General features: G+C 53.5%; 1 protein-coding gene across 1 annotated transcript; it reads left to right on the forward strand.

Annotated features, from left to right (window-relative positions):
* Window positions 1-20,348: 20,348 nt before the first annotated feature.
* Window positions 20,349-23,078, forward strand: LOC119092370 (zinc finger protein 358). The gene is made up of 5 exons (XM_037215334.1): window positions 20,349-20,755; window positions 20,996-21,169; window positions 21,500-21,627; window positions 21,940-22,040; window positions 23,059-23,078. Exons 1-5 carry the CDS (start codon window positions 20,369-20,371, stop codon window positions 23,076-23,078), a joined length of 810 nt encoding a protein of 269 aa, XP_037071229.1. The 5' UTR covers window positions 20,349-20,368.
* Window positions 23,079-23,479: the final 401 nt, after the last annotated feature.

Below are 23,479 nucleotides of genomic sequence, written 5' to 3' on the forward strand. Positions count from 1 at the left end.
CCCGCTTGTTTCTGAGCTACACGCTCGCGAAGATGTGCAGAGTTTTTTGGAGAGGCTTTTTCAAGGCCCCATGACGCCATAATAAGGTCATTCAAGTCCTGCCATGTCATTAGCCACGCGGTGACCCAGACCAAAAAGCATAACTGTCGAGTCATTCATGTGCGACGTTCGTGAGCACGGTTTCAAGGTATGACGACCGTCAATTGACTCTCAATCAATATTGTGCAAGGTACGATGACGTAATGAAACAATGACGTAATGAGGAGCATATTTACTAATCAGAGAAGCAGTGTTGTCTAGAGCAGTCTTATCCACTTAAAATTTTATCAACGGTCATAAGTGATCTTAGTTCATCACATCTGATGGTTGGTTCAATGCCTTCACATGTGGAACATTTCCATTAATGCCGAGTATGTCACCACGAACGATCTCAACCAGTGGGCAACTAACAACCACGTCAACTTTCTTCCTGTCATTCATTTCTGTTCTGTTCCTGTATGACTTAATGTGTGATATGACGGGGCAAGGCCTTAAGCTCCTGGTTTCTAGGCATGATAAGTTCTCATCTCGAGGATAACTAACTTCAAATGTATCAGGAAGTACTGGTCAAAAGTAAGGAATCAACATGAAAGGAAGATTCGACAAAATATCACCGTAAACATAGCAGTGACGGTTTAAATGAATTAATACCAAAGTAAACTGAATGAAAATCTTGCATGTAATGGTGTTCTTCTTTTAGATTAAGAGTAGGCCTAGAAAATCGCAGAGTGCGTCAAAGAGGCATTTCCCTTCATTTAAACTAGCTGTCGTTCTTATCTGAAGCGTGCTTCTACCAGAATTGTACGGTTTCAAGCCGTTGCGGTATTTGGACCAGGCTGACCTAACAATTTTTACGGTGCTTCCAATTGGTGAAAAGTACCTGCCTTACAACATCGTCCTGTCCTTTTATACACGGTGCCGACAATCGAAAATGGTTCAACCGATGGCTTTCGCTCATTGCTGCCAAGGAACAGCGGATGGTGGCGCCCGTTCTTCGCTTGCAGCAACGCTTTCTCGACCAGAAACAAACGGTAAAAAAACACGGTCACAAACAAAGGTCAGCTACATTTGGACAGGTGTGCCGAGGACACATACGTTTGGTAGCTGCAGCTCTATGACAGGATGAGTACTTGTCTGTGTGCCCAACGCTGACATAACCTATGTGTAGATGCAGACCCAAATGCATTCCGATCAAATATGCACGTGTTGACGGTGCCCTTTCACAGTGGCTTGCCGGCCGCGTAACATAAACTGGAGACAATTAACTTGGCCATGCGACGGGCCCCACAAATCACGCCACGCACGCAGGCAAACCGCCACCGCCGACGGGACAACCCTGCGCGTGCCAGCCATGTGGCTGAGGAACCCGAGCATCGCGCTGACGAGGCGACCCTACGTGTGCCAGCTGGCTCAGGAACCCCGGCATCGCTCCAACGGGGCAACCCTGCGCGTGCCACCTGGCTGAAGAAACCCGGCATCGCTCTGACAGGGCAACCATATGAGTACCACCCGGCTGAACAACGCCGATAAGCGCAGATCATTACCTTCACCGGTAGGCATGTTGGCCTCCATCGACGAGCCCGACATGCCGACACACCGACACACACTAACACGCACCCCCACACACCGACACACACCGACATCGGCCGACCTCCGGGCAAGTTTCCGGCAGTGTGTCAGGCTACCGTGTCTGGTACTGGGATTATGGCTCCGGCCTGCTCGTCGCCTGGTCGTGCTGCTGATGTGTTGGTGGCGTCCTGCCTTGATTACGCGCTGTGCGGCGCACACCTCATGGAACATCATTAACTGATGTACGCTAAGCCGCCGGAGCTGCATCATGACGTCAGAAATGTATTGGCGGCCAACGTCACCGCCCACCACTCTTGCGCAAAATGTTAACAGTTGCGCGGCGTGAATCTGAATAACATCATACGAACCACAGGCTGAGATAATCCATAGCACGATCAATGTGCAATCTCTTCCACAGTCCTTCACGGCCACATCATCATACGAACCACAGGCTGAGATAATCCATAGCACGATCAATGTGCAATCTCTTCCACAGTCCTTCACGGCCACTTCCCTGGGATGACATGACATCCTTGAATCGGCCCCGATTCATAGCATGTCCCACAATATATTTATCTTGGCTAGGCAACTTGCCAATTAATTCTAACAGTTACTAAAAACCTGGCGCTGCCGACCAGTGAACGCTGTGTGACATTCCGCGTCACCCTCAAAGCAAACAGTTTTGTCTTGAAAGAGGCCGGCTGCGAGACCGGGATCCCGTTGAAAGAAAACTGGCCTTAGCACATGTGAGCAGTGGGGTTAATCCCTGACGTCAGCGCCTGCGTTGCCAGCCTCTTCACAAAGGGAGATAATGAGACGCCGAAGGCAGCGTCAGCGAGATAAATTGAAACCTGCCATTTGTCGATCACAAGGTCGGTTTCAAGGAAATGTTATACGTTTGTTGTTGTTTTTGTTGTTTTGTTTTTAGCTATGATTATCGGTTTCTGCTAAAAGTATACAGCATTACCGTAATCCTCCACCTCCATGCATCAGGGTGAGATGTTGCGCCTGACGACGGCAAGAGGTACTGGCCTCATGACAGGCCGATTAAGGTGAGATGTTGCGCCTGACGACGGCAAGAGGTACTGGTCTCATGACAGGCCGATTAGGGTGAGATGTTGCGCCTGACGACGGCAAGAGGTACTGGTCTCATGACAGGCCGATTAGGGTGAGATGTTGCACCTGACGACGGCAAGAGGTACTGGTCTCATGACAGGCCGATTGGGGTGAGATGTTGCACCTGACAACGGCAAGAGGTACTGGTCTCATGACAGGCCGATTAGGGTGAGATGTTGCGCCTGACGACGGCAAGAGGTACTGGTCTCATGACAGGCCGATTAAGGTGAGATGTTGCGCCTGACGACGGCAAGAGGTACTGGTCTCATGACAGGCCGATTAAGGTGAGATGTTGCGCCTGACGACGGCAAGAGGTACTGGTCTCATGACAGGCCGATTAGGGTGAGATGTTGCACCTGACGACGGCAAGAGGTACTGGTCTCATGACAGGCCGATTAGGGTGAGATGTTGCACCTGACGACGGCAAGAGGTACTGGTCTCATGACAGGCCGATTAGGGTGAGATGTTGCACCTGACGACGGCAAGAGGTACTGGTCTCATGACAGGCCGATTAGGGTGAGATGTTGCACCTGACGAACGGCAAGAGGTACTGGTCTCATGACAGGCCGATTGATTGGCTCTGCTAATTACAGACAGGTCAACTTACTGTCCATGGACGGTGAAACCAAAGCCGGGGCGGCCGTGCATCAGCAGTGTGCCGCACAAACAACCTTCCGCATTCCTGCCTGGCAAAGAGGCGGAGGCAAAGTTAGCCGTTGACCTGGTCGTCACAAATTGAGTGTTCGGTTCAGGATAAGTGTGATAAGTTTTCTTCGGCAAATGCTATAAACCCTAAGCCACCCATGCAAACCATTCAAATAAACTGGTAAAAGAGAAGGAATCGACAACCGAATCCTACAGCGCTTTAGTTTCTCCGCTTGAATGTAGTCGAGCGGCGAATGTTCAGTACCCTGATCGTGGCACATTAATGCGAAGCGTCACGTGACTAGAAATGACGACACAAACGCAACGGTCAACAGCTCGCCCGTCAGTGGCCGGTGCTGGCCGGTAATCAACACGATTGAACATCACGCGCGGCGTGATGCAACGGCCGAACACTTCCCTCCGAAAAAATAACGGAACTTATATCACTTTTTGAAGGAAACAAATGCCACAGTCACGCCTAGCGCACGCTATTCAGCTCCACTTCGGCCGCTATGGAAAGAAAGTGTCCCAAGTCCGGCACCGCCCGGCGCGGTCGGCTCAGCACACACTGGCAACCCCCCATCATTCCAGATGCCCGCTCGACCCGGCCAGAGGTGGCATGCCGTTGCAGCGCAGCCGGCCGGCCGCCCAACGTCGCAGCACGCCATGCCCTTCGGGTCAGAGAGGCGATGATCAAACTACTTTGGGACCTGTTTATTCGCCGGAATTATTTCTGGCGCCGACGAGACCGCCAGTGCTGACAGCCGGCTAAAACTGCCACGTCTGGCTAAATATACGCCGGCCGTTCCAATAATACCGCGCGCCAAGGCCGCCAGCAGCGGGAGGCGGCAGCGGCGGCAGCGGCGTCAGTCGTCGCCCGGCGCGCGTGGTGAGAGGACGCGGCGGGGGACCGCGAGCGGGCCAGAGCCGCAGCACCAGTCGGTTGGACGAGCCGCTGCAGCAGCGGGGCAGAGCCGCAGTACCAGCCCGCCGGAAGAGCCGCCGCCGCAGCAGGCCCACGAGCGAGCAGAGCCGCAGCACCAGCCCGCCAGACGAGTCACCGCAGCAGCCCGGTCGTCCAGGTGAGGGCGGGTCAGGTTGAAGCGACCACCGCAGACAGCGCGCTGCGCTGTTGGCGGTGGCCGAGATCCACAGCCGGTGGTATCATGAGTGGGTGCTGATATGGGGTGTGGCGTGCCACCATGTGAGATGAGGCATCCCGGAGTTGGAACGCTTGTATTATGAAAATTTTAGTTGCAATCCTGCAATTCTATGGATAAGTTGTTGCCGGCAAATGAACATGACGCTAATTAAAAGAACATAAAGGTTTGACAAGGTTTCATTGGCGTGAATATCAGGGATGTATGCACATATTTTTGAACTTTGGTCACTAAGTTTCCGGCACCGGACAATTACCATTGTTTCAGTCATTCCATATTTCCCAACCATTTTGATAAACAGCATAGAATGCACGAGTCATGCCAGGTCAAATTTTGTTTGTTCATGATTTCGACATTTTCCGGACTGGAATGCGCTTTCTGCACCAAAGCAAAATTCTGAATCATGAAGTCGCGGCCCGTTCGCCGTCCGCTTCTGGTCTAATTTACACATGCACGTCACGATGACACGGTCTCAAGCATATGCACATAACATGGTCCTATGCAGATGCAAACTCAAGTTCTGTCCATTATTATTGCTATTTCTTGACCGTCATCAATGCCCGTTTTGTTGTGCTTCAGACCACGTGTGCTGTGACACCAAGGCGCCAGACAGGTGTTCTCACTCAGCGCCCCAAGCAACAGGTGCACACCCACTAAGCCCAGCTCGGGATGTAAACAAACTACGTGTCGTCATACCGTTGTCTGCAGGCGCCAAATTTGAGACATACGACTGAGTTAGTGCACGTTATCCGCCGCTGCCACCATTGACAGCGGCTTGACTACGCATTGTGTATGCTAATTTCCCTTGGTGGAACTGGGGTTACCACCGACATGTCGACATCACAGACTCCTGTCGGCACGGCGCCACAGCCTTCGGTCTTGCGCTCAGTAACAGGGGGCAGGGTTACGCTTCCCACTTTTCATGAAAGCGTGACACGAACGCTGGGTGATGCACGGAAAGGACTACCTCAGAAGTGCTTTTCCGCTCCCCACTTGTAGTGCCCGTGGCCGAGTCGTGGGCTGCAGGGCTAGCGAGTCGCAGCGAGTGGCGCTCCGTCACGCCAGCCAAGCTCGACCAAACGCCGACCAGCAAATTACAAACACAGACACCAGTGACCAAGTCGAACATGAATGTAAACACACTCTCAATTAATTACAAAAATAATGCAACGAACGAAACGTGAAAAGATCAGCGACAGCAAGTAGTCAATTTTAGTCATCCTTAGCCATTTCAGCCATTCCATTCCACAGGCATTTTTATTCACCGATGCTGCATCGAGACCTGTAACTGCCTAATCCCCTGCATTGTATGACGTCATCCCCAGCTGGTTCCCGGGGTGAGGGGGGGGGGGGAGGGAGCGTGCCAGACCCAGCCAGTGGCCGGCCGGAGCGAGCGTCAGCCGGGCCGGCCGGGTCACCGAGCCCGGGCCTGGGAGCCGGCTCGGCAAACACGGCCCTGGCCGGCCCCGTGACGGCCGGGGCCGGCGCCGCCCGCGCGCCGCCGCTGCCGAGCCGGGCGGCCGCGGCCGGCCGCCGCCGCCGCCAGGGAGCGGCAGCGGTCGGAGCTGTGCCGCCGGCGCGCAGCTCGTCGTAACGCGCTGCCGGCGGCTGGTGAGGGGACCGCGCTGTCACGCGCCCAGAGGGCACCACGGCGCGTCGGAGCCGGCCGTCGCGTGTCAATATGACGTCACACCCGCCTCGAAGGCGTCGGTGTAAAAATCCATGATGATTATATCCATCAGCATATACCCATGTCCCGTCCCCAAGAAAGCAAGCGCGGTGTTTTGGAACGGCGCGAGCCCGTTTTTGGCGTGACATCAGAAAGTGACGTCGAGGTCGGAACGCACTGAGGCCTTCCAGCCGGCGAGTTCTACGCAAACCTTCCCGATGAAGTACGCGTCTCGAAGCACAGTCTTGCGACCTGACAGTAAAGAGCGTCCGAGAAGTCCGCATAGGCTCCATGCTACATAGAAACGTAACACAGCCCCTCGTGATTGTCTCCGTCTTTAGCCGTCTTAAGACGCTGGCTTCGCTTATTCGGAACAGTGAGAAGGACCGTTTATTTTCTCGGGCACAACACCGCATTGTAGTTGAATGACACTGATGAGTGATAATTTTTCTGATGGAGTCTCACGAAGCTGTGACCGTCGTCGTCTTTAGCCTAAATATCTGCAGGATTTATCGCAGCACGCATTGCCGCATCCAAGATTTGTTTCCATCCACTCAATTTTAGTAGTAATGGCCATTTACCATCCCTGCAAACGCAAAGCAACAGTGATGGCGCGCCTGTCATTAAGCTTCACAGATTGCTTGTAGACTCTGGCTGATGGCAACATTATTTGACGCTCAGACGCGCCAAAGCTTGGGTGGGGACTTGCTGAATTCAAACTTAGCCCACTGAATCTCCTTGTCATCAATATGAATATCGATATCGCGAGCCAGAAAGTATGACAAGGAAATGACAAGCAATATTGTTGCCATATTCAGTGAAAGTTGGCGTTGTATTCCAATGCCAGCCGGTGTGCAAAAAAGCACCTGTGCAGAGCTGGCTGCTTATATAAGACTACACAGCCCAACTCGCTGCACGATCGCGGAGTCATAACTTGAGCTGCGGTGTTAACACCCCTGCCCAACGAACGTCAACGATATTTTCAAACGTCCGGTCATGAACAATCATGTGCCAACAACTATTGTTTATTTTCCAAGCCACTGCGTTGGCACGATAACGAGACGGGCGCATGAGCTCTGGGAGCGTGCTCAACCCGCGCATTACGCCGACCTCGTCCGATCCGGCCACCCACCAATCGGCCTCCCACCAACCGGCCATCCACCAACCGGCCTCCCACCAACCGGCCTCCCACCACCCGGCCTCCAACCACCCGGCTTCACACCACCCGGCCTCCAACCACCCGGCCTCCCACCAACCGGCCTCCTACCAACCGGCCTCCAACCACCCGGCTTCCCGCCACCCGGCCTCCCACCAACCGCCCCCCCCCCTCCCTCCCCCACTACCCGGTCTCCCATATCCCGGCCACCCAACGCCCAGCCCCCCGCCAACCGGCCTCTCACCACCTGGCATGCCACTAACCGCTCCCCCCACCCCCCACCACCCACTAACCGTCCCCCCCCCCGCACCACCCGGCCACCCACCACCCGATCGCGCGGCGAGCCGGCTGCCCGGCGAAGCTCGCCACGGTTTCACGGCGCGTAAGCCCTGCCAGCGGCCCGTTTCACCACAGGAGTATGGTCCTCAGGGGCAGAATGCTGTTCACCTGTGTTGTTGTGGAGAGATTTCCTTTCACTAGCTGTCGCAGGTGCATATTTATGCCAATCAAATTATAGCCATTCGACATGGTGCAATATCTCGCTTTAGAACACAGTGACGTCAAAATTGTCACGATTATTCCATTAAGTCAGCTGATGGCCGCATTTGCCGATCTTGAGTTTCTAGTGATGCTGCCGGTGTCGCTGTTTGCTTGCTCTGGAAAAAAATAGTTCTTTCATTGTCAGCGTTTGGAGCTTAAACAATGGAGATGTTGATGCTCCAGAGAAAATGGCTCCAGCTGATGCGGGCAAACATCCTGGCGATGGGTGGCCCAGGCCGTGTTGTTTCCAGACCAACGACGATGCTGATTTGTTGCTGGATAAATTTAAGGAGGCACTTATATACTTATCACTGTATTTATTTGCTTGTCTATCAATGTTCCCCATTGGTAGCCAAACTAATACCATTGACTGGCTCAGATTTTATCCGAGTGCAAATATTCAGGCGTCCCTGTCCATATGACTCAAGTGGCAATGTTGAAGCTGGCAGGACCCTAGCCTGGAGCTCATTGCAAAGGTGTGCGCATCAGACTGCATGAAAGCTGGTTCACCACCGTTATTCCTGAGCACCTGTATCGCCCAAATAACAGCCCTGTGTTGGCATGCAGCGTTCGACCGGCGATCGGGGTGGCCGAATTTCGGTTTCGGATGCCCAGTCACGGACATTAAGGCTTAGCTCCAGATTCGGTCATCATGTCCTGTTATGGCGATTACCTAACAGCAAAATATTGTAGAAATCCAAGGCTATCGACGCATAACCGTACATTTGTGCTCGGACACTAGGAACAGAGAACAAATTTTGCAATCCCTTGTAACCGTAATTTTTGCGTCAAATACCTCCGGTACATGACTAGCTTATCCCATGATTGATGTCGTACGGAATGATACCCTCTCTATTCCATATAAAACTAATTTTCAAGGCAGTTACGAAAACATAAAAGATAATAGATCACAGCAAACAAATCAAGATCAAGATGCTTATAATTGGGCATCACATACGTTGCCAGTCACGGGATGCTTCTCATAATCAGCTTAAAATATTTTGAATAAAATAGCATTCAATCCAGTAATCCTTACTTTTCACTAAAGAAGCATGACGTCTTCAAGTTTTTCAAAAGCCTGAACTCAATCATCTTCCCTCTCCTTTCATCTTAAATCCTCCAAATTTACCCCTGTCCACTCAGGCAGATTCGACTGGCACAAAAGTTCGAACAACACCGCTAGATTCATCAACGGCGTCGCCGTGTCAACAGTTTTAGGCCAGCTGATCAGCAAGCTTGCATACAGTAACTATGCTTGAATTTATTCCTTGCACGAGAACTTTCCTTTGGTCGTGTCCGGACAATAAGTCGACTCGCAGTTTGTCCAACGTCTTTTTGTCGACTGCTGTGTGACGACTTGCATATTGGCGACGTGCCAGATGTCGACATGCCAAAAAGCCGAATCGGCGAAATGGCGAACTGCAAAATAGCGACATTGAATAATGCCGAAATGGCGAACCGCTAAATGCCGAATTGCATAATGGTGACATGCCAACAAGTCGACATGCCGAAATGACGAGCGGCTAAAGGACGAATTGCCCAACGGCGGCATGTAAAATGTTCGATGTGCAGCGTTGGCGAACGCTTGATTGAACTGTTACGAGTCACGTTTGAACAATTGGTGACAAGGTATAATGCTGACATGCTAAAATAACGAAAAACCACATGACACAAAAAAACAGCAAGCTCAAGTGAGAACAACAAAAACACGAGATTATCCAAGGCTACATGGAATGGGTAATTCTTATTCAATTTTTTAGGACATCTGCGCCAGGTGTCTATGATACTGGTTTCTGAACAACTGATCCCGTTCCCTTTCTTCTGCGGAGAACAGAGGACAGAGAGCGACTGATGTTTTGTTCGCATCCTGACCTCGTAGACCCGCAGACACACATCATAAATCTCTCAACAAAATATTTTCACTACGTCGGTATTTGCGGTGCCTGGACAAATAGTCGATTTGCAGTTTGCCGAATGTTTATTGTCAACTGTCTTATGACGACTTCCAAATTGGCGACATGTGCAAAAATTAACGTGCCAAAATTCAAATCGTACAAATGCCGAATTGCAAAACGGCAGCACGGGAGAATGGCGACATGCCGCAAATCCGAAAGGCGACATGACTTACTGCAAAAGGGGCCGAGTACCACGAAGTCGACAAACTAAAAGTGCATCGCCCCTCTCCCAATTGCATCGCCCCCACAAACTGGCCGACTGATGTGAAGCTATCAACAGATTTAATTGTAATTTTCTTGTTGGGACGCTGCAAAACGCGCCCACCAGGCAACACATGTCGCGCCAGACTTGGAGCATGCCTAAGGTATGGTGGATAGGTTGATGACGGTTGAGACGGGGCTCGAAGCGCACGCGCGATTTTCATGAGGGAGCATGGCTTCGAGGAGGCCCGCATATTGAACGTCATCCCCAGTGCTGCCTGCAACTGGTTCGAATTCTGCCAGGTATTCAGCTGCCCCGGCTATCGAGGCCCTTCGCTTTTTTTCTCTTGCGGTCGAGGAAAGCAGATCCAGCCGCAAATCGGATTAAACATGAGGTGCCATCAAGTTCCGAAGGTGGAAGAAAGCTGCTTTTGTGATTGAGCTAACCTCCTATGCCAATAGCAGAACAGAAGAATACTATAGTCTTCTTTTGAATAGCGCAGTATTCCATGCGCTGATAGGACTCTGCGCGTGTGGTGAAACGGGCCCCGTCTGGTCGGCACAGCCGGTGGTCGGGCACAAACCCGACCCGGTTTGGTCCCAGCAGACCGACGCCCTGAGGCCCCGCCGCAGCGCCGGAGCGCTGAGGGAAGGTCCCAGCGGCGATTGCCGACGTTCAAGGCCCCGCCGATGGCCGACGCCCGAGGCCCCACCGATGGCCGACGCCCGAAGCCCCGCCGATGGCCGATGTCCGAGGCCCCGCCGATGGCCGACACCCGAAGCCCCGTCGATGGCTGACACCAGAGGCTCCACCGTTGACCGACGCCCGAGGCTCCGTCGATGGCCGACGCCCCGAGTCCTGTCGCCGCGCTGGAACGCATAGGGAGGGTCCCAGCGGCGATGGCCGACGTTCAAGGCCCCGCCGGTGGCCGACGCTCGAGGCCCCACCGATGGCCGACGCTAGAAGCCCCGCCGAAGATCCGCCTCTCCCGCCGGGGGCCCGCCTCTCCCGCCACCTTGACAGCATGCCCACCTGGACTGCGGCGAGCCCGGCAGACTCGGGGATGTCCCAGGCTGGCACGGCGCCAGCCGGCTCGGGCCGCTGGAGGCTTGAGCACGTGCTCGTGCCTCATTGACAATCTGATCGGCCGGTCGGCGCTCCGTTCCGTCGTGGCGTTCGTCATTTCACAGAAGGGCTAATGTCTGCCGAACATGAGGCGTCCAACGCTCCGGTAGTGGCGTTCGTGGAAGTCAGCTTCGTGCTGCAGCTCATGCCCCAGAGTTATGCTCGTCTCTTCAGTCACGACATAATTCGCACAAATAAATTGGTTTGTGCTTGCCCGGCAGCAAATCCACCACGTCGTGCAAGTATGAGCGTGAACACAGCCAGATATCCAATAATATGTCAATAGTCAATGAAAGGTAATGGTCTAGATGTCATAATTTCCACGGTATGTCTAAACGTGCCGAGTTTTAATTTTCCTTGGTGGTTGGCGGCCGGCAGCTGGTAGTCGGGGCTGGTAGTCGGTAGTTGGTAGTGGTAGTTGCAGTACAAATTCGTAGGCAGTTTTACTGCAGTTCATAAAATAATACACGCAGCTGTTTTGATCACCGTCTTTACAACCAGGGAAAAGATACAACACACCCACATTTTTCATAAAGAGGAGTTTATTCAGTCACGGAAAACACTACTCAAATTAGCCAATACCAAGGTGATAAGCCGGCGGGACTGCAGGTGGGTATGGAGGGCCCCACGACTTATCGTGTTGAGGTTAGCACCGTGTCATGTTTTGGAGACCCGTAAGGCCGAATGGCCGTGTCGCAGGCCGCGCTCTACCGCCAATCTCATTCTTGGGAGACTTGGCGTTCGTGGTCTGTTCTTTTGGCGACGCTGCACGCTATCGTGACATGCTGTCTTTGTGATGGGCGCGTACAGATTCTTTTCGAAGCTGTGCGAAGTGAATGTCACCGAGGCTGCGCTGCCTCAGCCTCGATGACATTCAACCGGGATTCAGTTGGCATTCAATTGGCAATAGCCAGACGCTGCCACAGCGAAGCGCCTGTTCCTGCTTGTCCTTCCCTTGTCGGGCGATAGGCCGGCACGGAAATCAGCCCAACTCCAAGACTTTCGACAAAATTTCTCTACGATGGGCCTCGAGCTCCGCCGGTTTTAAAGGCGGCTGGTTGGAGCTGAAACGCTGGGTGATGCTCGAGTATTTTCTGTTCTTTCTGCATTCGGCCTCATAAGCTGCGGTGCCAGCGGCTATCGCGGAAGTGATGCGAGTGCCACACACAGATTAAGAGTCGTTCTGGACATGCCGCACCGAAGATCTAGACGCGGCATGCATTGCTGAGTGTGATTTAAACTAATACAAAGCCTAAACAATTGATTATGTTTTACGTATCTGTTGTAAAATGAGTGTGAGTTAAACTAATACAAAGCCTAGAAAATTAATCGTGTTTTATATGTTTTTGTACAATGACCTACTCTATTAGGGAAATATGATCTATCCATCGTATAAGATCTTTCAATGAACTCTAAGCTTCATTAATTATGCCCCATCCAAGATCTATGATCTGTAGATTATATATGAGTCGGTAAATCTATCCTATGTCAGCATATGATATACGAGTCAGCAAATCTATGGTCCATCAATGATCAAAAATCTGATGTTGAGTATCCACGCTCAGCATCAGATAACACATTTCCGCAATCTATTTGCGGACGGTCGTTGGTGTTTCTGTCGGTTTTAAATAGAACGAGGCCCACCCAGATGGTGGAATTTCACTCGAGTAATTTGCTCGGCGCACCTTGCCTGCAAGAAACATGGCGGCTGCTGACCACGGTTTCCCCGTTTCTTTGTCAAGGCACAGGATCCCAGGCCTCGAAGCCCGCACGTTTTTAACCGAAAAAAGAGTAGCGTTCAGAGGCATGACACTCAGTATCACCAAGGCGAACCACCTTGAATTGCACTTGGAAGGCACTTACTGGCTCAAGCATGGCGTCAAACGTGCCGGCCGGGCGCCGGAACACGGCCGCCGCGCACGCGTCTGGCGGCCGGACCATCCATCATGGCGCCCAAGGCCGCCGCAGCGTCCAACTGATATCTGATCTGCGAGCGGCGAGCTGATTGGCCGGCCGAGCTGCGGGCAGCGGGGAGGGCGGAGCCTGTAGCTCTAGGCCGGACCGCCTCCTGCCTGCTCCGCCGCACGCGGTATGCCTGTCATGTCACACACTATCAGCTGTGAGCTTGAAGTTCACGTGTAACGTGACAGATAAGATGGCCGCCGTGTGAGCAGTCCGGGTCGGTGGGAGGTGCTGGCTGGCCAGCCGACATGTCTCCAGAGCTGGGTCGCCAAAATCATATTACCGTGCCGCTGGGGGGTAGGTTTGCGAAAAAAACTTGTAATCTCAGGACCAGGAGTCTAGTTTCTTGTTCAGTTGGAGGGGCCTCTATTAACTGGCAGATTTTTTTGGGAAGTCTGGGTCATTTTTATGTTCTCCCCCCCCCCCCCCCACCCAATTCATTTTGTGGAACTGCGCACCTGGTTAGGATCAAGCGTCGCAGTTGAAGGCTTGCATTTTTTCAGATTTTCCTCAATGCAAGTTCGTTCAAATCGCGTAATAGGAAAGGTCACTCAAGACAAGTGACCTTTTTAAGCGCCTGCGGGTAGGTGACGAGCAGTTCCGTTAGTTGCTGGGCCTCCTGTCTGAGAGTCCTCCCTGCGTCAGTGTTGCCCTTTTCTTTAGTGCCCCTTCCTCTCTCATTGAACGTGCTTCCATTGCCACTTACCATATTTTTCATTGCCGTATGGTCCGGTTAACGCAGGAGGTCCTCTGATATTCGGTGCCACGTGCATATCCCTGTTCAGCATACGGGATCCTGGTCGACTCAACGCCCCTGGCCGACTCGGAGGCTCTTGCCGAGTCGGGCCTCCTGCCAACATAAGGTCCCCTGTTTGGCACTGTGGCCCGTGATTGACACGAGGAGCCCTGATCTCCTCAAAGGCCGCAGCCAATGCAGGTAGTCTTCTGAATATCACTTGCCAGCTCATCCCTGGCTCACTACGACAGCACCCTTTCATGCCGAAATCTCCGCGAGTTCAGGTCATAATATTTTGTCATTTGTTGGCATGTTAGTACATAGGCGTAGGAATGTTTCAAAAAGTGGGGGGCCAACCATAGGGTGTACTTCAGGAATTTTTTTCTGAAAAGCAAGCCCCATGACCGGGGTGGGGTGGGGGGGGGGGGGGTAGAGGTGGGATTTGCTATCGCTCTTTATTCAGATGGCATGGCTGCTATGCTGGATATGCATCTAGAGCTGTTTCGCACCGGTGCACAGTCTTGCCTATTTGACTCATCTTTGTCGTTCGGCAAATAAGGCTATCCAGCTTCCTAAGATCATTCGTCCATTTTAACATTGCCTTTCCTGGGGAGGCGAAATTCCACGAGCGGGTAGGCATTCTGGGTCATTGAGGAGTCATCTACTTCCGCAGGGTAGATGCCAAAATACGGCCTGTTCATAAGCTGATAAGAATTCGAAAGTGAATCGATGGCTCACAGTGCGACATATTTTTCATGCGCCTTCATTTCGCTGGCTGCTTTTTAAGAGATAAAACTTGTGACAGCATTTTGGGCGGCACCAAATTCGGAAGCGTGCAGGTGATTGATTGGTTATAATCCACAGAGTTCACAGCTTATCACCAACTCACCAGTCGAAACAATGATTGCGGTAGTGACGGCATCCACTTTCCGAAAACGCTGAACACTAACCCTATGGTGACGTATGGCAAAAATCTGCATCAAAATTGGTTTCAAAGCCGGCACTTTCGGAGACGTCCCTTCGTCCCTGCCTGGACGTTGACGTTCGCTCTGTCGCGGACAGCTTGTGGGTGACGCTACGCAGAGGATGCCAAAGCGCCAGGGCGAGTCCTTGGTCCCTTGTCCAGCATCGCTCTCCGTACGGCATCCAGACATTACGTGTACTGGTGCGGCGTTGGTATCTAGCATACCATAACACAGCATGGCGCAGCCGCACCTCTCACGTCTTGGCTGGTATGCATTTGCCGTGATGAGGCGTACGCCCGCAGCGGCGTCACGTGTTTCTCGGACACTTTTTGCTCGTCCACATCGCAGACGATGCGTTCACGACGCAGCTGCGACGCGCAGATGTCGCGGAGTGGTCGTCAGTTGTTCCGCAGCGACATTCCTGGGTAAAGACGTGGGACAGGAGACGTAGAGAGATAGAGCGGTATAGAGGAAATGAAGCCATAGAGATATAGGGCACATAAAGACGTAGAGAGAGAGAGAGAGAGAGAGAGAGAGAGAGAGAAGAGAGAGAGAGAGAGAGAGAGAGAGAGAGAGAGAGAGAGAGAGAGAGAGAGAGATAGAGAGAGAGAGAGAAGAGAGATGAGGAGAGAGAGAGAGAGAGATAGAGAGAGAGAGAGAGAGAGAGAGAGAGAGAGAAGAGAGAGAGAGAGAGAGAGAGAGGAGAGAGAGAGAGAGAGAGAGAGAGAGAGAGCACGGAGGCTTACTTCCACCTATGGTGGCTGAAGACGTCCCGGAGTTGTCCAACGTGAAAGCACGAGCAGAAACAGGCCGTTATTCGATGCAGGTTTTCATCATGCTCAGCTGGTGCTTCGGTGTAGTTGTCAGTCATACACACTTAGCTGGGCATACCAGTGGGTCACAATTCCGCGATACAGCCATATGAAGTGGATTGCCGGACTCCATTGTGTCAGGCTGCGCATCCCTTAAATTTTAAGCTTAGCGCCATCACTTCCAGGCTCCCTTCGATCTTAAATTGACATCTCTTTTGTTTTCGCATGCTATTAATTTAGCTTCCACTTGAATGTTCATGCTATTCGGACTCCTGCTTGGTTGGACGGCGCCAGCTTGATGTCATGTCGGAGGCGCTGCCCATGACCTCGTTGGCTGTGCGTGATTCGCTGCCGACGAAGCTTTATGTTCAATAAGCACGGGCAGACAGGAAACAGTCTGGACGCACTGTACACTTGAGTAGACTGGTTTTGCTACAGCGTCATGCGATCATCACAACTCAGGCCACCTCGCCCAGCTAAATGGGCATGGTTGCGTGTTTTTTCGAGGTTTTATTGGATCTGCAGTCGTTTGTGATAATGAGAAATGTGTTATACAGCTCAGACATGAAAACGCGGGGAGGGCCCGAAGCGCAATTTCGCCATACACTGACCTCCCGACTTGAGACAGAATTAAAGGGAGTGTTCCACATTTAAAGATATCAAACCAAGCATCAGATAAGATGAAACAAGCTTACTTATAACTTTTGGGATACTGTTAGGTGGAAAAGACTGCTCTAAACAACACGATATCTCTATCCAGTAAATACGCTCGTTTTTGCTTTTAACTCGTCATTGTTTGATTGCGTCATCTTACATTGCGTGACATTAATTGAGAGACAATTGACGGCCGTTATATCTGGAAATCATCTGCTCGCAAACGTCAGATATGAACGACTCGGCAATTACTTCTTTACTGGCGTTGATCGCCTCATGATCAATAGAATGGCAGGATTTGAATGACGTGAACATGACATCATGGATGCATGGATGACGTTGAAACAGCCTGCACAAAATAGCCTGTAGATCTTCGCGGGCACATAGCTCAGAAACTAGAGCGCTTAGGTCTTAAAACCCGACATTGGCCGGGGTCAAATCTGCCCCCCCCCCCACTTTAATAATCGCGATAATTCAGAAAGGTCTTGTGATATCGCTGCGACATGTTGAGTACCTATTGACTGATGAGTTCTGCAACTTGTACCAAAATAACAACTATAAAGCTGCAATAGATTAAGCATGAGTGACGTCAGGAGTGACGCCATGTTTCCGCTTTTTTCAAAGACGCATGGTCGTAGACAAATTGACACAGAAGCCGAACGAAAGAATATATTTTACATCTGTCAATGGGAGAGATAACCCATTAAGTCCATCACTCCTACGCTTTGACGGGGAATACTGCACCTTGAAATATTGGCATGACAAATAACACCAAATGGATAAAAATTACCCGCAATATTTCTTCACCTCAACTCAAAATTATGGAAACTCGAAAATGGTGTTCTAGATATCCCTATGAAGGATGCCTGTACCAAGTTTCGAGTAATTATCTGTAACAATGACTGAGTCATGGCTTGGAATGCATCACAGCGCACGTTGCCCGTGCTCAGATGCTCCCGGACCCGTGGCGGCAGGAAGCGGGCCTCAGGTCTGCCGTGGCGGCGCGGGGACGGGCCTCAGGTCTACCGCGGCAGCAGACGGCGGGGAAGGGGCTCAGGTCTGCTGCGGCGGCGGGCCTCAGGTCCGCCGCAGCAGCGCGGTGACGGGGCGGTGGAAGCCGCTTATCAGTTTCACACGCATACAGACGACCACGTGACTGACGGCGGGGTTGAAGGGTATCAGGCTACGCTGCCGGCTGGACGGAACCATCGAAAACAACGTGAAAATCGGCCCCACCGCTTATTGATCACCGAGGTGATCAATTTGACCTTGACCTTAGAGGTTTATGAACAAGCAACAGCTCTCGCTCACGTGTCTGATGTCCATAATTGTAGCCAAGCTCTTTCACTTCGCGTTTAGATATTTTAAAGATGACGGAAATGAATAAACCAAAGTAGACATAAGGACCGAGGTTTCAGGTTTCATTTGCACGGAACGTGACCTTGGCCCTAGGCTTGGTACGGCGCGGGTAACATTGGACGTCTTCCTATATAGCATGCTTGATCAGGGCTCAGTGATTTCACACCACAGGATACGCTTCTAAGTGAAATGCGTCATGGGAGCGCCCAGGTATCCCAAAAAAGTAGTTTTTCTACGATTTGACCTTGATCTGTGACCTTCATGAGCACCTAAACTCAAGTTTACTGTGCGTTCTGAGACCACCCACCGCGGCGCTGTCGACTGCGACTTAACTTTTTGAATCCGACAACGCCGTTCCTGAGATTAGCAGACGGTGGGGTCAAACCTGCCTCCTCCAGTCAATTGTGTGCCATTAAGGAGTCCGGCCAAGGCCGGATTAAGAAGGACAGGGCTATGAACTACACTAGGTGATCTTCTAGGTGTTTTTTCAATTAAAACCCCATAGCAATGTCGAGCATACCTTTTTAAGTACAATATTAGTGGCATTATAATCGCCCATATTCTGGCACTTGCCCTACTCCCGTGTTTCAATGTAAAATATCCGCGAAAGGAAAAAGGACCTTTGTGACCGTTGCGTCAAATCCAAAAATAATTACCATGCACGGTCTGCGCACTGGAAGCAAAGCAAGGCTTCACAACGATGCAGCGTTTTCGTAAACAATGCACCTAAGATGGATCACCGGCAGAAGCTCGCAATAAAAGACTTTAACCGTATATGACCAGAGCATAAGCATGAGCATGGCGTGTTATCTAACTTTACCTCCTCTGTTACGTCCAATGTTACGTCGCCTCGCGGCATGTCCGTGCCGGTAGCTCAATAGGTTCGAGTGTGCGTATTTAGATTCACCCACTCGTGGTGGAATTGGTTCAAGTCGCTGCAAGCGTCCGCTGTTTGTCCCTGACCGGGATGGCCTGCGGCAGGTGGCTGCGACCGCGCTTAAGATTATGTGACGTTAGAGGGTAGGACGGACTGTGCCGAGCACTATGGCAAGTTAAATTTTCACCGCAAAATCCTGCCGTTAGCCCGAAATTATATGACGTCAGGGGGTAGGACGGACTGTGCCGAGCATTACGGCAAGCTAAGTTTTCGCTGCAAAATCCTGCCGTTAACCCGAAATTTTACGACGAGATGGTGGGACCAGGCAACAAGCAATGCTTGAACTGGGCCTTGTTCCCCCATAGTCCATGCAATTCAAATGTTCAGATCAAATCTAAACAACTGCCTCAGCTTTGGCCACGCTTTGCAGCCCTGCTGTCGCTGCAGGAAGCGGGCTGACGTTCATTCACATCCAGGCTTTCGTAACGTTTACCGCTTTGGTGAACAGTGGATGCTGTTATGACAAATTGTGTTAATGTGGTGCACAACAAAAAATAAATGAAATAGGTGTATTATTTGAAAGTCACTGGGACGGGGTTAAAAAAACAATAAGTGCACGCCACCCGCTCCTGGTCAGGGCAAAGCTTCCAGGCGTGTTTCCGAGAGTTTCGTGCGACAACTCGAAAAAGTTCCCCGCGAATTTATTTTTATTTATTTCCTCGGCCTGTTAAGCGCATTTGCGGGAGCATTAAGCATGCAGAAAAGACAGTGCTGTTAGCCCCATTCCTCGTAAAAGAAGCAGGAGAAAGCGTGATGCATGATATCTGTTGAATGGGCAACAGATCGTGTATAGGTGATGCTTTTCACACATTTTTATCCTTAGCTGGATACACACCGTATCACATTAATGGCTGGCGATGACGTCTCGGTTAATGCCCTCAATGCTGGTGACTTCCAACAATTGTAGCTCGCTGTTAAAAAGAAGAAAACAACCTGAAGAATTGATCGAGATCGGCAGGCCGCTTTGAAATTTTGAATTTGCTTTCCATTGTCGTTTTGGCAAAGGCATGTTGCCGAAATATCAATACACCTTTCTCTCCTTTCTCCTGGTTATTCTACAAGGAATAAGGCTAACAGTACTACCTTATCTATATGATTCATGTCCGTCGCACGAATTCATTGATCGGGATCGGGCAGTGCTGATCTGTTGTCACGACCTCAGACGGTTTCTGGTCGCCGCCTTCCCGTTAGGGTAACACGTGTCGCATGCCAGTGCGCCTGTCACGGCCGGTGGTCACGCTACTCACGACACAGCCGGTCGCCGGAGGCCGACCGACGCACGGTGCCGGCCGCTGCCCGAGGCCCCTGTCGGCCCGGCTGCGGCGGGTACGTCACAGCGGCACGTGGCGGCCGGCTCCGAGCACGTGACCGGCGCGCCGCGCGCCGGTGGCGGCCTCACTCGTGTGTGAGCCGGACCCGAGCATGCCCGTTCGGCAGGAGCCTCCGCGGCCGCCGCTGATCTGGTCTCTCCTCTCCCAGCAGGGTCGGCCGGCCCACACCATGATCATGAACGGGCTCTCGCCTGACGCCGAGAGCGCGGTGGCCGCCTCACCGCGCCATCCGTCTCCCAAGCAGCCGCCGGCCATGACAGGGCCTCCTCCGCTGCCGCCGCCGCCGCTGCCGCAGCCGCAGCCGCTGCCGCTGCCGCTGCCGCCGCCGCTGTCGCAGCCGCGGCCGCGCACCGGCCGCCGCGCTGCGCCCGGCGCAAATCCGCAAGGCGGCTACAACTGCCGCTTCTGCGCCAAGTTCTTCAGCAGCCGCAGCAACATGGTGGTGCACGAGCGCACGCACACGCACGAGCGGCCGTATACGTGCAGCTATTGCGGCCGCACGTTCTCGCAGCACGGGCAGATGGTGATTCACGTGCGCTCGCACACGGGCCAGCGGCCCTTCAAGTGCCCGCACTGCGTCAAGGCGTTCACCTCCAGCAAGGTGCTCAAGATTCACATCCGCACGCACACGGGCGAGAAGCCGTACGCGTGCGAGCACTGCGACAAGCGGTTCGCCGCCTACGCCAACTTGGTGGTGCACCGGCGCATCCACACCAAGATCCGGCCCTACAAGTGTGAGTACTGCGGCCGTACCTTCGAGCACAGCGGCAACCTGCAGCGACACACCAAAATACACGTGCGCGACCTCGGTAAGATGCGTGAAGTGGCTGCTGCTGCTGCGGCAGCGGCGGCCGCGGCGCGGCTGCCAGGTCCGGATGCGGCGCCAGCGTCAGCACCGGCGCCGACGCCAGCCATGCCGCGCGGCTCCATCACGCACGGCATATCGGGACCGCCGCCACCGCCGCCGCCGCCGCCGTCGGTGCGGGCGCCGGCGCCGGCACCGCCCGTCACACCCGCCGACGGCGACGCGGCGCTGCTCAGCCTGCGCTGTCGCCTCTGCCAGGTCATGTACGGCTCAACCACGGAGCTGCTCGACCACCGATGCCCGGAGCTGCGCGAGCGGCTGGAGGGGCGTGCCCTCCCCGGCCTGCCGTTCGCTGAGCCGATCTCCGGGCTGCACAAGCTGCCCACCAGCTTCCTCGAGCTGTACGACTACATCCAGCAGCTGCGCGAACAGGCCTGCCAGCAGCAGAAACAGCAGCAACAACAGCAGCAGCTGCAGCATCAACAACTGCAGCAACATCAACAGCTGCAGCAGCAGCAACAAGAGCTAGCACGAAATCAGCTACAACAGCGTCAGCAGCAGCAACAGCAGCAGCAGATTCGCAACCACCACCAGCAGCACCTGCAGCAGCAGCATCAAACACAGCAGCAACAGCACCACCATCACCACCAACGCCTACTGCAACAGCACCACCAGCACCCGCATCCACTGCCCGACCGACAGCACGCGCACGGTCACTTCTGCTGCGGTCCAAACCGCTGTCCCCAGCACGCTGTCCACCAGAGTCCGCCTGCGCAGGGCATCTATCCGCCGGCACTACGACCGCCGCCTCCGCCGCCGCCTCACGACAGGCCGAGCTACAGCTCGCTGTCCAGCGACGCAGAGCTGCACGCGCTCTCGCTGCGCGCGGGGTTCGCGTCGGAGCCGATGCCGATGCCGACGCCGACGCGGAGCCGCAGCGGGAGCGGCAGCAGCGGCTCTGAGCGGCGGGCGCCGGCCGCGCGCACCGAGAAGACGGGCGTGCCCAAGTTCACCTGGATGTCGACGTACCTGGCCGAAGAGAGCAGCAGTGGAGCGGAGGCGGAGCGCGAGGAGCCGGCGCCGCCGGCGGGCCTGGTGCGGCCGGCGGCCATGTGGCCGCGAGCGCCGCTGACGAGCGGGCCCCGCTCGCCGTCCGAGGCTGGCAGCCCGCGCGGCTCCCCCGGCCGTGAGCGGCCTCGCAGCGGGCTCGGCACCAGCCTCGGTGGCCGTGCCCCGCTGCCGGCCGGGCCGGGCTCGCCGGCCGGCTCCGACCGCTCCGAGTCGCGGCTCGTCATCGATGAGGGCGAGCCGTCGCCGCCGCCGCCCCGGCGCCGCCGCGCGCTGCCCGGGCTCGTGCCGATCGGCCAGTACGGCCGGCCGTAGACGGTCCTCCGCTGTCCTCGTCGCCAGCCCGCGGCGACGCGTCGGCAGAGGCGGACGTGGTCCGCGGGCGTCCTGACTGGCTCGGACAGACCGTGGCGCTCAGTGAAGCGACGTGTGTTGGTGCTTGCGTTGTAGGGCCGACGACGCGGCGCCCGGAATCGAAAGTGGCGACCTTGCTTCGTTCCACAGCGCCTATCGTGGTGATGTGGTGTCTACCTGCACTGTTTTTTTATTGTGAGGGCTTTTGTCCACGGCACCTGACGCCGGGTTGTTGCATAACGTGGGAGTTGTTTGCGCTGTGCACCTTGTTACCCGCTGACTGGGTGGGGAAACTTTGACGAGGTGCCGGGCTTTGGGAATACCGTGCCCACCTGCCGTGCCTGTATCAACAAAGTGCAATTGTACTGCCAGCAAACGCTTGCTGTCACTATGCTCAGTCTGCACCACAAAGTATGCTGTGCATATTTTTACTGCGGTCAGACCTCCGCTCGAATCACGGACTTGTGTTGTCCACGGCTGTTGCTTCACGTGATGTTGAATCTGTGTTTGTTGAGCACATCTCCCGTGTTGTTACGGTACGGTGGTTTTGTTTTTGTTATCAGTTGTTCGGTCAAGCCCTGATTCCAGTGCACGCATGTAATAAAAAATAAATTATGCGGATCGGATTGTGTTTTAGTTTTACCACAGGCTTATCTAGGCTTCCAGAGCGGAGTAGGTGAGCAGTTGGTTACTCTACACCAGCGCGGGAATGCATGGACGCACCCGTTCTTCATGTATGTGGCTATGACTCGGGACAGCTGCGCCGTGAAAGGTAAGGAAGGATCCCAACAGTTGCAACACTCACTGCGAGTGATCGATCGCATCCTGTTGAGATTTGCTTTGCTCCTGTGCTCTATGGTCTCTGTCTCTGCCTAACCTTTCCACCCGTGGCTCACCAGTCAAGCCAGATCGTTTCTGAACAGTGCTGCTACGTATATGAGGCAATTACCCAACACGATCAGGGGTAGTAAAACGTACCAACTTGGTGGCTAAGATCGGCGACAAAAATGCGTGTTCAAACGACGCTTGGTGTTAAAATGTGTTGGATCAAAAGTTTCGGTGACGGCCACGACAAAATATTGCAGCGTGCATTTCAAAACATTACATGAGTCTTCAGTGGTAATGCATTTCATCCCACAACACCACCAAGCCTTTCCGTAAAAACCCTTTTCTGTGCCCCACGGCGCCATGATATCTTTCTTAGATCTCATCCAAACTCTCAGAACCCTAAACTAGAACGTAGAAAATACTGGGAAAGATCCGGAAATGGCGATTCATCTGGCCAGAAGGGTATGTTTCAATCGTTGTAATGCAGCTGCG

The sequence above is a fragment of the Pollicipes pollicipes genome, unplaced genomic scaffold, assembly GCF_011947565.3.
Source record: "Pollicipes pollicipes isolate AB1234 unplaced genomic scaffold, Ppol_2.1 Scaffold_3447;HRSCAF=4054_pilon_pilon_pilon, whole genome shotgun sequence".
Lineage (NCBI taxonomy): Eukaryota > Metazoa > Arthropoda > Thecostraca > Pollicipedomorpha > Pollicipedidae > Pollicipes > Pollicipes pollicipes.